The sequence below is a fragment of the Bacillus rossius genome, chromosome 15, assembly GCF_032445375.1.
Source record: "Bacillus rossius redtenbacheri isolate Brsri chromosome 15, Brsri_v3, whole genome shotgun sequence".
Lineage (NCBI taxonomy): Eukaryota > Metazoa > Arthropoda > Insecta > Phasmatodea > Bacillidae > Bacillus > Bacillus rossius.
This window is the reverse complement of record NC_086342.1, coordinates 21,074,431-21,091,371: the sequence shown is the minus strand read 5'-3', so window position 1 is coordinate 21,091,371 and position 16,941 is coordinate 21,074,431. Positions and strand designations below refer to the sequence as shown.

The 16,941-nt window shown below is 39.5% G+C and overlaps 1 protein-coding gene across 3 annotated transcripts in view; it reads right to left on the bottom strand.

The window, feature by feature from the left end:
• LOC134539346 (serine/threonine-protein kinase 32B-like) overlaps positions 1–16,941 on the bottom strand; it is a 209,316-nt gene that overhangs the window by 3,284 nt on the left and 189,091 nt on the right. For 2 of the 3 annotated variants that reach the window (XM_063381295.1, XM_063381297.1), the window contains 4 exons: positions 14,461–14,550; positions 10,448–10,665; positions 7,134–7,259; positions 1,191–1,328 (listed from right to left, as the gene is read on the bottom strand). In XM_063381295.1, coding sequence (XP_063237365.1) covers positions 1,191–1,328; positions 7,134–7,259; positions 10,448–10,665; positions 14,461–14,550 — 572 coding nt within the window. The remainder of the gene's footprint in view (positions 1–1,190; positions 1,329–7,133; positions 7,260–10,447; positions 10,666–14,460; positions 14,551–16,941) is intronic. The other variant, XM_063381296.1, reaches the window with a different exon arrangement.

The following is a 16,941-nucleotide window of genomic DNA, read 5'->3' as shown; positions in this document are numbered from 1 at the left end:
CACATGCTTCAAGTACTTTGAATGGTTTCTGTTAAATTGTTTTATTAGATAAGCATTAATTTTCTTTGTAAATTTTGGGTTGTTTAAGGTTTACCTTTTGAACTAATAAAAATAACACATAGTGATACAATATTTAGATATTTGAGGTTTGTTCTTTTATTTTACCAAATACTGTTGAAAATAATTTCTCATTATTGTTTAGATAGTGTTTGGGACATATAAGATTGTTGCGAAAACACTAAAGCTAATTATACACAGAGTAAACAATTATATTTAAAGAATTAAAACAAATACAATTTAGAACATGTCCAAAACAAAAAATCGTTGTGGGTTCCCCAGCTTTTGATTTTAAGTAACGCCATGTGCCATTCAAGGAATCACATCAAATAAACATAGGATGTAATTTGAAGCTGAGTTTTATCGTTTGAAAGGGTCTTTATACACGTTGCATAAATGGTGATTCATGAGGAATTAAATTAAGTGAAGGAGTTGATAGCTGATGCTTTAGTGTAAGTGTTATAACACACAATTTTCTGTGGCAATGCATTCCCCCACACGCACAAGCGTTGCACATCTGCGTGTGTTCTGCGGTGACCGCTATCAGGCAATGCTGTGAGAATGCCTGCTTCAAATTGGTGTGTTATTCGCATTAACCCCCATGTTGATAAAAATTTTTTTTACTCCAAATAACGTCATTCATCAGCTACTTCATTCATTACACTACGTTACGAATCGCTTAGTAGAAAAAGAATATGCAGTATGACCATAAAAGAATGTCCCAGTTATAAATGTCAATAGCATCAACTGTAAGAGTTGTAGAGTTTTGGATAAAGGTCACAACTGAAAAGTTGCTCAAACAGTTTTAGATAAGCGCATGCGTGAGTACTGCTTTTATTGTTTTTTTTTCGGGCCCTCCGATTGGCAGCAGGACATGTGACCGACGGACGGAGGGAGGGAGGCAGTGGTGGATCCAGGATTTTGGTTTGGGAGGGGCTTGACCCAGCTGAGGCTATAGGCTTTATCAAGGCAAACACTAAAACAATAGTGGACCCAGATGCTTTAGGAGGGGGCTTGAGCCCCTTAGCCCCCCCCTCTGGATCCGCTACTGGAGGGAGGGGACGGATGCCTTCACCGCCCAGACACGTGGCATGGAGTCTACTGAGGAATGAATATTTCGGTGCTGTCATTACCAGGTCGATGCTGAGAGAGTTCTGCATCTCCCGCAGAGAACGCTGCTTGGCCAAGCGTTTCTTCTTCTTGTGCAGCGGCCGTGCCTCTATGATCATTTCCTCCAGCTCGAATGTCGGGTCACAGTTTAAGTGGTCCTTCTGAAGAAGGAGGAGAAAAAAAAAATTACACTGTTTTAAATTGAAAATTTACACGTCCCATATCATGATTTGCATTTGAAAGGAGACAAGACTACGTATAAACAAGGCAAAGTTTTTTAAAAGTGATATTTATTTCATGCAGTAGAGTAAGGGCGCGGTTACACGGAATGCTGAACAAGTTTACGTAAACATTATTACAAACTTGTACGGTTACGCTGCAGTTGGTATAAGGTATATTCAAATCCAAAATCGATTGTCTGATGTCATCGAATGAAATTGTTGTGGATCCTAGTTAGGTATTTGAGAAAGTGTACCTCTGTTAGAGAATTACAGTCGCATTAATTTTGAAACATTAAAATATTTATTTGTTAATCCTTTTTACTGCAGCCTATAAAATATTACACAAACTTGTACCAGGAATATTCTCCATCTTGCTTTTTTCGCGACTGTTTATACTCTCAATAATCAACAGCCAATCAGAGGATGCTGTTCTGAAGTACTTTGCCAACCCGTTTAGGTTTAATGAGAAATGGCCTCGAACGAAACATGTTCAGACTGTGTGTAACCGCACGCTGAAGGTGAACATGTCTACCTGAAGTAGTTGAGGGTCTAGTGTAACCGCACCCTAAGTCACTGGAATGATGTCATCAGAGCATGATGAAAATAGCATGTTTAAATTATAGCACACTTGCCTAATTGTACGTTTTCATACTTGAACATTTGTGCACTTGCATATTTGAACACTTACATACTTGCTCATTTTCAAACTTGTACACGGTCTTAAACATTCTTATCCGTCTATCTCTGTGAAATTTCTTATATAATGCATGAGATGGCCATGCAATAATGTGTTTTTTAAAAATAATGTTACAAATAATGGTAATATTCTTACATCGCGGAGTTTTCGTAAATAAATTAACTTTTTTTTTGAAAACTAAATATGTTGAACTATTTACCCTGAAAACAGAATTTCTAATTCCTAATGGTTTCTGAGAAATCACAGTTTTTAGTTTACATTACGAAACATGTGCGTTGACGTAGCCTTCGCCTTTTTTTATAACCTTTTTATGTATAGAGAATCACAGGATCGGCAAACCTTAAGGACCCACAAACGATCAGTCCGAACTGACAGTTCGGACTTATCAGTTGAACTTAACAGTCAGAACTGTCGTGTGTGAGCAAGAACGGTGGACTGATCAATCGGAACTGATGGCTTCCCATCAAATTGGACTGTGGGCTCGATATAACTTAGTTCGAACTGCCATTGTGTTGAAACAGCGTCTCGCCAGTTCTAACCGTTAGTCCAAAAAAATCAGTCCATCAGCTGAGTGCCGTGGCAAACATCTTTGTTATACTCTTTGGTTGCTTTGTTATTTGTTTTCTTTTTCTAACTAAAAGTGCAACTGCAACTGCAACAGCCAATGTTTCTTCCATATGATGAAACTACACATCTAACAGCAACAACAACCAGATGATCGTGTATGGGAAAGGCTTTAGTTCAGTCCAAACTATCAGTTCGGACTGAGCACTCCGATCTAGAAGCTGGACTGATCATGTGTAGAGACCTTAACATTCATAAAAGTCTATTCAGATGCCGCGTTCGTGCATGTTCGGTATAAATATTACAAATTTGTGACATCGTGAGGATGGTCGTTTAGAATGCTAAACACAAATTATTATTTCTCAGGAGAAACTATCAAAAACAAAACTCTAGCAGTCACCATTAATAACAAAATATTTTATTAAATTATGTGCTACTGTCATAGAATAGCCAACATTTTTAATATCAAATGATATAAAAACATTTTTTGTCAAACATGGTTGATACCAAGATGACGTCTTTCAGTTAAGTATCCTTATAAGTAAAAATGGAAGATGCTCTTTATAAATTACAGCAATTTTGTTTCTGAAACTCTCTTTCCAAATTTTCCTTTACAAAATACAATGTTTCAGATACATTAAAAAATATTATATTAATATTATAAAGTAGTGCATAAATCTTTCATACTCAGCACTAATGAAAGACGTCATACAATGGAATGAGATAGGTAATCTCCATTAAAATGAGTACAGTTGTGGCTGCGCCGTGCTATCTGACGAGTAGGCTACGTGCAATACACTCATGTATTTAGGTTATGTGTGTTGCGTGCCGTACGTCTGCAGGCGCACCCACGAGGTTAACAAATGCTATGATTAGCCTACAAGAGAATTTGAAAGTAATAATTAGTTATGTGTAACTTGTCTACCTACGTGGAAAAAAATGTTAATAATAGTTAGTATAATATTAAATTAAAATACACTTTTGATTTATTTAAAATATAACTACACTGTATTCATTTTTATAATTATTTAAGAGTTTAATTTCAAAAGGGACTAAGTGCTAAAAAGATTTTTTCATCCAATATCCTATGTGCAACGCTTAGTGATATTCAAAAAGAAGTTATTGCCAAAACTTTGTTGCAATTTTTCGACACTGGGTGTCTTTTGATTTCAAACTCTTAAATTTTATTTTTGCAATTTAATTTTCTGGTGATATTTTGGAACAGTTAACAAACCAAACTTATAATGATTAACATACTATAGACATATGCCGTTCCTGGCTTTTTATGTTAGTCATGGAATTCCCCCCCCCCTCATAAATGGACATCAAAAATTAATAAATAATAAAAAAAAACCTTGTATGTGATAGAAATCAATGCTGTCGTCCAGAGTACCTATTCATTTGGTTTCATCTCTGGTTCCCGCATGTTGAGGTGTTGTCCGAAGTTACCTGTATCTACTGTCCTGGTTGCCAATGTCTCGTCCTTGTCAGTCTTCCGTGTTCGACTGTGACTAAATTACTTCCAAGGAATTCTCTGTGTTGTCCAAAGCATGTGACTTCTGATATAAAATAATTATGGGTTACTTTCCATGCGTTTAAATATTCATATTCCCCCCCCCCCCATTCTCTTACGCTTTGGATACTTGCATACAAAGGGAATAAACCAGCAATGATGTATGCAAGATGTTATGTTAAAGCAACATTTACCAACGGAAGAATAATTCATGGAATCTACTCGCACTTCTTGTTTCTCGCTGAAATGAGAATGCAGGGATTATAGCATGTTTCATACTCAGCTTGTAGCGTGAGTTTTAATGGACATTTACTCCCTCTTTCCAATGCATGATTTATACCTTCAGCGTTATCCTCCTTTCGCTGTGCTCTGTTGCCATACATTAACCATAGAGTATACAAGTTTTAGACAGAACTTAATAATTCAATGAAAATTTAGAAAAAAAAAAAAACTGGAAATATATATTTTGTAAATAACAATTTGAAATGAGAATTTCGGAAAAAATATTTTCTTGTATTTTACCATAAAAATATAAAATTAATTACACGTCATCTACACGTGAACTGTTTCGTCGACTATTTATAAAGTGAAGTGAAAAGTTAATGTGGTTTTCATTGCTTATTACAACAACAATTTCGGCCATAAAGGTTAATTATTCTTGCATTTTAAAAATCTAATTACTAGTATAATTTCAAATATTTATTCTTTTATTATTAAAATAAAAATGATTCAATTTTATTCATAAAAGTATGCAATCATTTCATCAATGTTTTGTTATGACGTTGTCACGTTAAACTATCGTCCGTAAACCGACTTTAGAGACAACCAATTTTTTAATAATTTTAAATACCATTTAAATTAAGAATTTTGGATCAATTTGAGCATTGCTTATAATTTAATTGAATGCTTGCTTATTAAGAGTGACTGAATGCTACAAAGAGTTTACCCTGTTAAATAATAATTGATTTTATCATTGAATTATAATTTTTTTTCTTTCAGAATGACTACAACTGAATAAATACTATAAATAGACTTTTTTATAGTCTTTAAAATGAACTAAAAATAAAATAAAAATTATTAAAACTTAAATAATTAACGATGGTATACAAAATAATATTTTTAATGTTTCAACCCGAGTAGTTATCGATTTGGCAACAATGGGTGCCATTTACTCGGTTCTGCGAGCTAAGGCCCCTTCTACAATGACACGGAAACGGAGACGGATCTCACAACAACAATAGCACGTTCCAACAATGCACGTTCAACCGAGACAGTCCCGCACGGATTAGCTCGACAATGCCGAGCTCTTCCTTTAACGTCGCTCCGCGCGTTTTTGGCTGTGGTGATAGCCACGTTTGTTTATGTTCTCAATTTGTTAAAAATTGTTTCAAATACGAGAATATCTAGTGTTCTATTGTTACTTTGTTGTTTTTTTTTTTTTTTTACTAGCTAATGCCCGGCATGCGTTGCAACGCCTCTTTCAATTTTTTTTTGTAATTTGTTTGAAGTAGGTACACACTTACAAATCATCACTCTATCCCTCTATATATTTCTCTCTATATCTCCACCTATATCTATTTATCTTTATATCTATCTGTACCTCTCTCTATCTCACCCTATCTCTCCATCTCACCCCATCCGTATCCCTATATCTGTCTTTATCGATCACTATCTCTCTCTGTATCACTCTATTTCTCTATATATCTATATATCTCTCAACATATCTTATATATATCTGTATTTCTCTAAACCTCTCTAGCTATCTCTCACTATCTAGCTCTCTATACCTCTCTTACATCTCTATGTATCTTTCTCGACTCACGCGTCACCATTATTATACGGACCACAGAAAAGAGGAACTGTCATAAAATACCAGTCTAGAGACCTGCAAAATTCGCGGTTTCGATGGCCTTCAGGATAGACTGCACATACCCCTGTACACTCGGGGAAAATAACGCAAGTTCATTGGCTACCGACTTGTAAGTCGTCTCAGCTGGTTTGTCTGTGATTCGATCCTTCTTTGGTTGAGGGTTTATAACTGGTTGAGATTCGTCCAGATGAACAGTAAGCCAATAGCAAAATCATCTTAAGAGGTATATGTGTTTGAATTCTAGCCTATCACCGAATGAATCCGCGAATTTTACAGGTCTCTAAGTAATTATCCGATACTACTCGCGTGCCACCTTAAATTCTGCTTTAAGTTTTTTTTTTTTTTTTTTTAAATCTTGCCTACACAGCAACCTTCCTCGTGTTTCAAAGGTGAACTGTGCAGAATGTCATCGAGATGAAAATATAAATACTGGCCGTCAGGGCCGCAACTAGGGGGGGGGGGGAGGGGGCAAGCAGGGCATACGCCCCGGGCGCAAAGCTGTGGGGGCGCCGAAATCGCTTGCATTGTAATTCCTACTACAACTGGTAACTGGTAAAACTGTTTTTGCATGGAAGTTACAGTCAGGGGCGTAGCCAGGGGGGGGGGGGGGGTTAGTGGTTCAAACCCCTCCCCTCCTTAGCACCAAATCTTTAATTAATTTCTTATTCATCACTAAAACAAATTTCATATTAAAATTAATAAAATTTTTACCATTACAATATTTAAATTTAAGTACCGAAAACTGCTAAAATAGCACTATTTTACACCTTAAAATCAAAATTTTCCCGGGGGAGGGGGACCCCCGGACCACCCGCTTTAATACGGTTGGGGGGGGGGGGGGGGAGGGGCCCATGCTTCTTAACACCCACCTATACACAAATCCTGGCTACGCCACTGGTTACAGTAGCACAGAAACTGTTACACGTAGGTATGGGAAATGCTTAAATAGCACCATTCCCCGCTTTATTGGTGTGGTATGTGCAAAAAAAGAGGGTGAGGGGGTGGCGCATGAATCCATTCATGCCCCGGGTGCCGGAGACTCTAGCTGCGGCCCTGCTGGCCGTGCTATGGGCTTGGCAACGTCGAGACGAGAGCGCTCACCGGCGGCGTGAAGGGCGGCGGCACCTGCTTGCGCAGCACTGCTGCCGGGTCCAGCTCGGCCAGGCAAGACACCCTCCTGAGCTCCTCCAAGGTGCTGATCCTGGGCCCGGGCCGCACGCACAGCAGCTGCGGGCACCAGCCACAGCGCTACACTGCCGCGGCCGCCTCCAGCCAGAGGTGGGTTTCAGCAGGGGCGTGCCTAGGGGGGAAGGGGACGAGCGGGACCGGACCCCCCCCCCCCCCAGGGCTAAAAATATTTTAATATTAAATTCATAAAACGAAAAAAAAATTTAGACTTCATAAAACTGACTATTATGAAGTTACGGCCAGTATCTTTAGATAGCCTAAATCAGCAATATTAGAACACGTATTTTTTCAAAAATTTCCCGGAGGGAGGACCCCCCCCCCCCCAGGACTCCCCACCTAGCTGGGGGGTATTCCATACCCGCCAGGCCCCCCGGAAAGGCCCTAGCCTTCTGCCTGACCCCCTCCCCCCCCCTCCCAGAGCAAAATCCTGGGCACGCCACTGGGTTTAACAGTATCAATCTGCTACTTTGTAACCGATACCCGCCTGTATCGAGTACTGCAAACGAGTACACTATTCAAGTATCAAGTACTTTGGTATCACTTTATAATTCACCTGGAACAACACAACGGCCAAAGTGCGCGGAACCCGATCGCAGATGACTGTCGCACTTGGGCGGAGCTCGTGAAAAGGAAGGGATAGCGGTACGACGAATAAGGGATGAAGAAGGGAAAGGATGTAGGGGAGGGGGAAGCCTAAGATGTACATCAAGTTCTGTCCCTGCACCGAACACGACAGAATATATTCACCTTCAGCCACACGGCCGCAACGAACCCATCGTCGCCGCGGGCGCCCGGAAAACAGCAATATTGAGGCGGGATCGACAAAATCGTCAGTAGCAGTGGCGGACACTTAGGTCGGTTGCAGGGCCGGATTCAGAGGTCTGGAGGCCTCGGGGCAACAGAGGAGCGGAGGCCCCCTGGCCCCAAATTATTTTCCAAATAAAATGAACAATTTTTTTCAGTCGAGTAATTTCAGTTCACCGTGCGTTTTGTTTAAAGTTTAATTGTGATCCCCCGTGAGGCAAAAACATCCGCCGATGGTATACGCAATTCCAAACGACCGGACGTGCTTGCAAAGGAAAATACTGGCCTCCACGTTCACCTGACATAACACTATGAGATTTTTTTATTCCTTTGGTGCTTCATAAAAAAGATCGTGTCTACTTTCCGCCGCTACCTAATGATTTGTCAGAGTTGAGACACAGAATTGAAGAGGCTTATTGCTTCCGTTACTCCGGACGTGTAATCCAAAGTGTAGGTTGAATGCGCGACGTATAGCTACAGGCGCACATGTTGGATATTTGTAAGAGAAACAAGGTCAGTTTAGCTTCAATTCGATTCATGATTTGTAATAAACAGTCTAAATGAATCATGTTATAATCAGTGGCGTAGCACCAAATATTTAATTAATTTCTTATTCATCACTTAAACAAATTTCATATTAAAATTAATAAAATTTTTACCCTTACAATATTTAATTTTAAGTACCGAAAACTGCTAAAATAGCACTATTTTACACACTAAAAACCAAATTTTCCCGGGGGACGACCCCCGGACCACCCGCTTTAATAAGGTGGGGGGGGGGGATGGTTTATGCTTCTTAACACCCCCCATACACAAATCCTGGCTACGCCACTGGTTATAATACACCATTGAAACTGGGACATTCTCTTACGGACACATTGTCTTCATAGCGCTCGGCGTTCTTTTTAAAAGGAATCAACTTCGAATCTCGTGTCAAGAGCTCGGCACTACAAGTTCATTTGCAACGCGAAGCACGCGTATGTCGCCGAGGACGGACGAGTGATGAAGTGCGCAGACCCGGGGCATGTTTCCCTTCTTCAGGCAATCCGCATGCAAGCATTACGGATGCACCTATAGCCCCGTCGAGACGCCTCTCCCTTACCAAGGACAGAGATGTTGCGGGCAGAGCGTGAGGAAGCAGGCTAGACCGAGTGTAACCTTTGCTCATCACTTTCAGCCAAAGGTGACAACAATACCCGCCACCCCAGCTGGGTACTAACGTGTAAAATAAAAAATAAAAAATTGCTCTGCTCAAAATATTAACAGTTTCAGAGCCGAAACCACGTCTAAAACCCACAAATAAAAATGGGGGGAAAGAAAATATTACAAAATGTTAATATCAAAATTAATTCAAAAGCTTTAAAAAAATTATTTACAGCAGAAAAAAATAAGAGATAGGGTCAGTTTGGTATACAGCTAAGAAAAAATACAACCGAAATAAAGATAAGCATCTAAAATTTTTATTTCCTTAAAAAAAAAATTATTAACTTTGCCAAACATGTGACGTATCCTGAGAAAAAAACATTACATCACGTGAAGCACGTCGCACAAATAAGTTATCCAATCAGGGGCGTAGCCAGGGGGGGGGGGGGGTTAGGGGTTAAACCCCCCCCCCTTAGCACCAAATATTTAGTTAATTTCTTATTCATCACTCAAACAAATTTCATATGAAAATTAATAAAAATTTTACCATTACAAGTACCGAAAACTGCTAAAATAGCACTATTTTACACATTAAAATCCAAATTATCCCGGGGGAGGGCCCCCAGACCCTTCGCTTTAATACGGGGGGGGGGGGGGGGCGCATGCTTCTTAACACCCCACATACACAAATCCTGGCTACGCCACTGCATGACGTAAAGCAAGTCGCACAACTAAGTTGATCCAGTCAGGCACTACACGAGTGGAGCGACGCGAGGGCGCCCGCTCCTACCAAACCACTGGGGACCGAGGTAGGGCTTTGAATATATATATATATATATATATATATATATATATATATATATATATATATATACATACTGTATAGAAGTCGCGAGTGGATAGGATTTACTCTACGTTTTTTCAGGAGCGTATGGATGAGCAGCTTGGGAACTTCACCGCTGCAGTGCGCTGTCGTAACGCCCTGTATCGTCTTAGGTTGTTATTTACGCGTTAGAGCGCAGCACTGTCGCCCGCTGTCATTCACCCCGCACCACCCAACCATCATTCACTGCAGCTCAAGGTGGTTCAACGGGAGATGGGGAAGGGGTGTTTGAAGAGTTCGACACTTGTCCCGCTAGGGACCACCACAAGTCGATGGCCCTAGAGATGGTGGCGATTGCGGCGGTGAATTGACCAACTACCTCAAAACCGTATTATAAATTCTAACCTGGGCTGGCGACTTCTATACAGTGTGTATATATTCAAAGGTAAGTGCTCACCCGGGTGAGCAGCTCGGCCACGCCCGGGCTGCACGCGGCCGGGAACCCCACCGGGCAGGAGAACAGCTGCCGCACGTCCGCCAAGGAGGTGGACGAGTGGATGTCGTAGGGCCGCTCGCCGCTCAGCATCTCGTAGGCGCACACGCCCAGCGACCACCAGTCCACCGGGTAGCCGTAGCCCACGCACTCGTCCATGGCGCAGTCGAAGATCTCCGGCGCTGCGGGTGTCAAGCAAGCCGTGGCTGCCATGGAGGTATCAGTTATTAAGAGTTGAGTGTCTGTCATGACGTGAAGACACTGCAAACCAAGCCGTAGCTGCCACGTAGTGGGTTATGTACAGATGGAGTAAATCTGGTTAGCAATTAGTTAGCAAAACCAGCCTTAGCTGCCATGGAGGTATACGTTATTAGAGTTGGGTGTCTGTCATGACGTGAAGTCACTCTGCAAACCAAGCCGTAGCTGTCATGGAGGTATAAGTTACAAGGGCGTCGCCAGCCGTTGGCCTAGGGGGGGGGGGGGGGGTCAAGTTGTGGGAAAAGTATGTATTTTTTTTGCACTTGGCTACATTTTTTTTTTTGAATCTCTAGGGCTCAATTAGGGGGGGGGGGGGCAACTGCCCCCCCTTCCCCTCCCTGGCGACGCCCTTGATAAGTTATTAGAGTGGGTGTCTGTTATGACGTGAAGTCACTCTGCAAAACAAGCCGTAGCTGCCACGGAGTGGGTTATGTACAGATGGAGTAAATCTGGTTAGCAATTAGTTAGCAAAACCAGCCTTAGCTGCCATGGAGGTATACGTTATTAGAGTTGGGTGTCTGTCATGACGTGAAGTCACTCTGCAAACCAAGCCGTAGCTGCCACGGAGTGGGTTATGTACAGATGGAGTAAATCTGGTTAGCAATTAGTTAGCAAAATAAGCCTTAGCTGCCATGGAGGTATACGTTATTAGAGTTGGGTGTCTGTCATAACGTCAAGTCACTCTGCAAACCAAGCCGTAGCTGCCACGGAGTGGGTTATGTACAGATGGAGTAAATCTGGTTAGCAATTAGTTAGCAAAATAAGCCTTAGCTGCCATGGAGGTATACGTTATTAGAGTGGGTGTCTGTTATGACGTGAAGTCACTCTGCAAAACAAGCCGTAGCTGCCACGGAGTGGGTTATGTACAGATGGAGTAAATCTGGTTAGCAATTAGTTAGCAAAATAAGCCTTAGCTGCCATGGAGGTATACGTTATTAGAGTTGGGTGTCTGTCATAACGTCAAGTCACTCTGCAAACCAAGCCGTAGCTGCCACGGAGTGGGTTATGTACAGATGGAGTAAATCTGGTTAGCAATTAGTTAGCAAAATAAGCCTTAGCTGCCATGGAGGTATACGTTATTAGAGTGGGTGTCTGTTATGACGTGAAGTCACTCTGCAAAACAAGCCGTAGCTGCCACGGAGTGGGTTATGTACAGATGGAGTAAATCTGGTTAGCAATTAGTTAGCAAAATAAGCCTTAGCTGCCATGGAGGTATACGTTATTAGAGTTGGGTGTCTGTCATAACGTCAAGTCACTCTGCAAACCAAGCCGTAGCTGCCACGGAGTGGGTTATGTACAGATGGAGTAAATCTGGTTAGCAATTAGTTAGCAAAATAAGCCTTAGCTGCCATGGAGGTATACGTTATTAGAGTTGGGTGTCTGTCATGACGTGAAGCCACTCTTAACCAAGCCGTAGCTGCCACGGAGTGGGTTATGTACAGATGGAGTAAATCTGGTTAGCAATTAGTTAGCAAAATAAGCCTTAGCTGCCATAGAGGTATACGTTATTAGAGTTGGGTGTCTGTCATGACGTGAAGCCACTCTTAACCAAGCCGTAGCTGCCACGGAGTGGGTTATGTACAGATGGAGTAAATCTGGTTAGCAATTAGTTAGCAAAATAAGCCTTAGCTGCCATGGAGGTATACGTTATTAGAGTTGGGTGTCTGTCATGACGTGAAGCCACTCTTAACCAAGCCGTAGCTGCCACGGAGTGGGTTATCTACAGATGGAGTAAATCTGGTTAGCAATTAGTTAGCAAAACAAGCCTTAGCTGCCATGGAGGTATAAGGCTCTAGAGTGGGTGTACGTTATGATGGTGAAGTCACTCTGCAAAACAAGGTCCACGGTAGATAAAAATGAAGTCAAGCTAAAAAAGCAATTGGTTGGCAAAACAATTCGTTCGTTGTCATGGAGGTTTTAGTGGGTCTCTTGTTCTGAAGTTGAAGTCGTTCTGGTTAAAAATTGCTCAGAAAAATAAAACAGACGCTGCCGTGGAGGCGGTGGGCTGTGTCTGTTCTGAAGTTGAAGTCTTTCTGGTTAGCAGTTGAATAGCGATCAAGCTTAAGCTGTGTGAACGCTAATGCTAGAAGATTGTTTAATACATTGAAATGAACTCGCTAGGAAGAATAGTGAAAAATGTCATCCTTCGTGAAGATTGTTTAAAAAATATGTTAAAAAATCAGCAAATGATTTGCGTTTAACTTCTTTACAACCAAAATATGTTTTGATACTCAGATGTGAAAGTACGTTTATAAAGGAGGGGATGTTCTTATTTAGACTTCAATTATTTGCATGGCAGAGATTGCACCCACCCATTCCTTTACTTCTAACCTCCATTGTTAAAATAACTATTTTTTATTTTCGTAAATTCTCCAAAACCATTAATCGAGACACGCTGTAAGAATGAATAAAGTCTCTTAAATTCTTAGATACTTGGGGGAGTAAATTCTAAACCAATATTCATGGTTTTGATTTTATTTGTAATTGATGGTGTCTTACGTCACACGGTTTTATACATTATCTTAAGGTGACGAGACCTCCAAGGTCATAACTGACTTGGAGCTGCTTGGATGACAACTTGGCAAGCATAAATTTAAGTGACGCAAGGTTGTTGGATTCAAACCCATGACCCTCGCCACACGATTATGACTCGTCAGCCATTACGGCCACCGAGAACTAAGGTATTTCAAGACCTCACGATTAACTGTTTATGATGTGTAACATCTTAGCTCACTGCATTTGGTAGGAGTAATTTCGTGAATTAAACGTAACTCACATGGAACGGAAATGTGTAACCAAGATGCTGCCATCTGTGGTGGATGGAGCAAACCTAAGTTCACAAAGCCAAAGCAAAACTTAAAAATATTATTTGTTTATTTTAATAAAATTCTTTGTCGAAAATCAGGTCCAAAACCGGGGTGTTGTACTTTTTTCAAATATTTTTCGCTTTTATAGGATCCTTTCACTATACATATAGTTTAAAAATTTGGTCTACTAATTAAAGGATTCAAAGGTCGACGTAGCTGCTCCAGCAGTTTATTCTAGCGGCGGGTGCGGAAACTACATGCGATCCGCGTCATAGAATGTAGTTAAAAACACAATTTGCATATATATTTATTACACTCCGCATTATTCAGTGTCTGAGTTTCGTATTGTAAGTGTATTTGCAACATGAAAATACATGAATTTGCTTGTTACCAAAGTTAGATGTTACACATCCTTTAGGATTACTGAAAGAATCATTCACATTTATTTTGACCACGATAATGTATGATTTTCTCTAACCTCCAATCTCCAAAATAATTAACTGACAGTAAAAAACGACATCCAGTTTAGCTTTATCCAAATAGATAATTTTTCCTAGCTTGAATTGTTTTTTAAATAATATAATAAAAATAAGGTTCTCAGGCTTTCACGGCTATTTTCTGAATTGGCAGTTTTTTTTGGGGTGGGGAAGGGGGGGGGGGGGGGGGGGTTATCCGTTTCAAATTTGGAAGAAATAATCTCCGAAGTTTTAGTCAACAAATACAGTCCCCAATCTTCAGAGTAAGTGGCCCAGAAAAGTGCAATGTCTACGGGTATAAACACAAGGAATAGCAACCATGGATATACGAAACCACGTATAACTGACCTAAGGCAGGGATTTTATATTGAGATATTTTGTCACTTGAAAGTAAGAGGCAAAAACATACAAGGCGACTAGCAGTAAAGGCACTAACCCATGTAGGGCTTAGTTCCCGACATGGAGGTCGCTAGCTGCTCATTTTCCAACACCGTGGCAATGTTGAAATCCGTAATGTGGGCGTGGCCTGAAAAAAAAACAACAAAACAATTAAAACAGTCAACTGGTAAACTCCGAATGATAACATAGCTCACAATATTTTATTTTCTAAAATGAAAAAAAAATTGCAATTCATCATAAAACTAAACTAACCGAATATAATTAATAGCACTTGTTTTTAAATGTACTTAAGTTCACTTAATTTCAGCGTGGATCGTTTTCTTATTATTCATCTCTCCATGGTTTCCAAACAAACCGTAAAAAAAAGGACGAGAACAATCAAATGCATATTGAATAACTTCTTAAAGATAAGTAACTATTGGATTACTGAACCTGTGATTTGATTAGAGGAGCATTGATTTCCTATGTGTATGCTCTAACATGTACTCTTACAGCCCTAAATCTTACAATCCAGGCGCAATTGACGTAATCCAAGTCACCACACCTCACGCAAGGGAAACTGAATCAAGAATATTTCTTTGTTAATAAAAAATATTTTTACAGGAACGTGCAATACCACGGCTATACAGGATTAGAAATGATGCCGAATTATTGAAAAATAATTTTAATGTTTGTACAAGAACACCATTGAAAAATTAATATGCAGTGCAATGGTATTTAAAAAGGATTTGCAATAAAATGCGTTATAGGGAAAAAAAATTACAGACGAGCATTCGTCTTATTTAAAAAAAATCATTACGTGTAATTGTAATATCCATATATGCCATCCATTTCTGAAAATTACAATCAAGTGGTACCAGTATTGATGTAACACCTGCAAGAAAAAATATTAAATCGATGAGATCTAGTTTATGATCAATGTTCAAAATATTTGTTAAAAAAAATAGATTCATAACTATTGCTGTTGAAAGTGTACCTATTAATAACTCCATTAAACGAATAATAAAATCATTAAATGACAAAACAATTAAAAATCTCTCAGACCACGTTATAGTAATTAGCAACTAAATTTGATGAGAAAATTAGTTAAATCATAACATTAGTCCAGAAAACAGGAAAAAAAAAAAAAAAAAATTGGTTGTCTGTAAAGTCGGTTTACGGACGATAGTCATAATAAAACATTGATGAAATGATTGCATACTTTTATGAATAAAATTGAATAACATAATTGAATTATCACTATTTTGTATAAATACAAAGAAGGAGTGAAATAATATCTACAATTTAATTGATAAATTTACTTTTATTTGCACTCATTAATTCAAATATGTTTATTACTTTAACGAACATATTATTTTAACAATAACTTTTATACATGTTTGCTATTTAACTTCTTCCAATCTGTGTTATTCTGTTAAGGATAGGACGATGATAGGAAAAGTAGGAAACGAATGGGAGTGTTTCAAGTTTAATGTACCTCGAAAAAGTCAAATCGATGGTTGTTCCAATCGAGTGGAAGAGAGATAGATGCGGCGCAAGCGTACAATGAGCGTAACGGGACAAAGCGTAACGGGACAATGAGTCATCCTTTTTCTTGCGTGCAGCCGGCGTTCATCGATTTATAAGACGTTGTCACGTCAAAAATTGAACTGAAATGAAATCCGACAGTAATGGCGACCAAGGTCAACAGCCAAAAAAATCAGAACACGAGCGGTTAGATAGTTTCCGGACCAGAGAATGTGCCGAACCAACAGAGTGCCGGATGGAAAACCTTGCACTGTAAGTGTAGTCGAACCACCCCAGCATTCACGGGGAAATAACGGAAAACCTAATCACGTGGTCGGATCTGAATTCGAAATAAGAGCGCAGTGCACCTTGCTCCGTATGATTTGTCAGCATTATAAGCTAGATTTGGATTTTATATTGTCTCTATTTTCAAATTAATTCATACTCTAATATAAATTATCACATTTCATCAGTTACGTCATACAAACGTAAATATGAATATTCTTTTCGAGAACTTTTAGTCAGCTTGGAACTGTTGAAAATCAAATAGACGTTTCTTTCATTATTTTTTCTTCCTTTTCATTATTGCGAAGCTATCTCACGGTTAAATTCTCTTCCTCATTTCTTTTTTCTGCTTTTTTTTGAAGCTGCTTCAAAACCGTAACTATATTAACTTCTTCTGCAACTTCTCATAGCACTCAGTGGCCCAGATTCATTTCACGGCAGTTTTGGGTTTGAGAGTCCACTTGGAAAAACACCAATAATTATTCACCAGATAATAAAGTAGGTACAAAACTGCGTATTCATAAAAATTATATATTACGATAAAATTATGCCTTTTATGTAAAAAAAAATATGGTTCTAGGATACCTATTCTTCTCGTCCTTATTTATATTATCTAAAAATAAAGGTAAAAAAAACTTGTAAAAAACATTCAGAAAACTAAACACTAAATTTTATGTGATGAAAATATTGTTGATGGAGCAGTTACCATTGTTTTTATTACTGGACA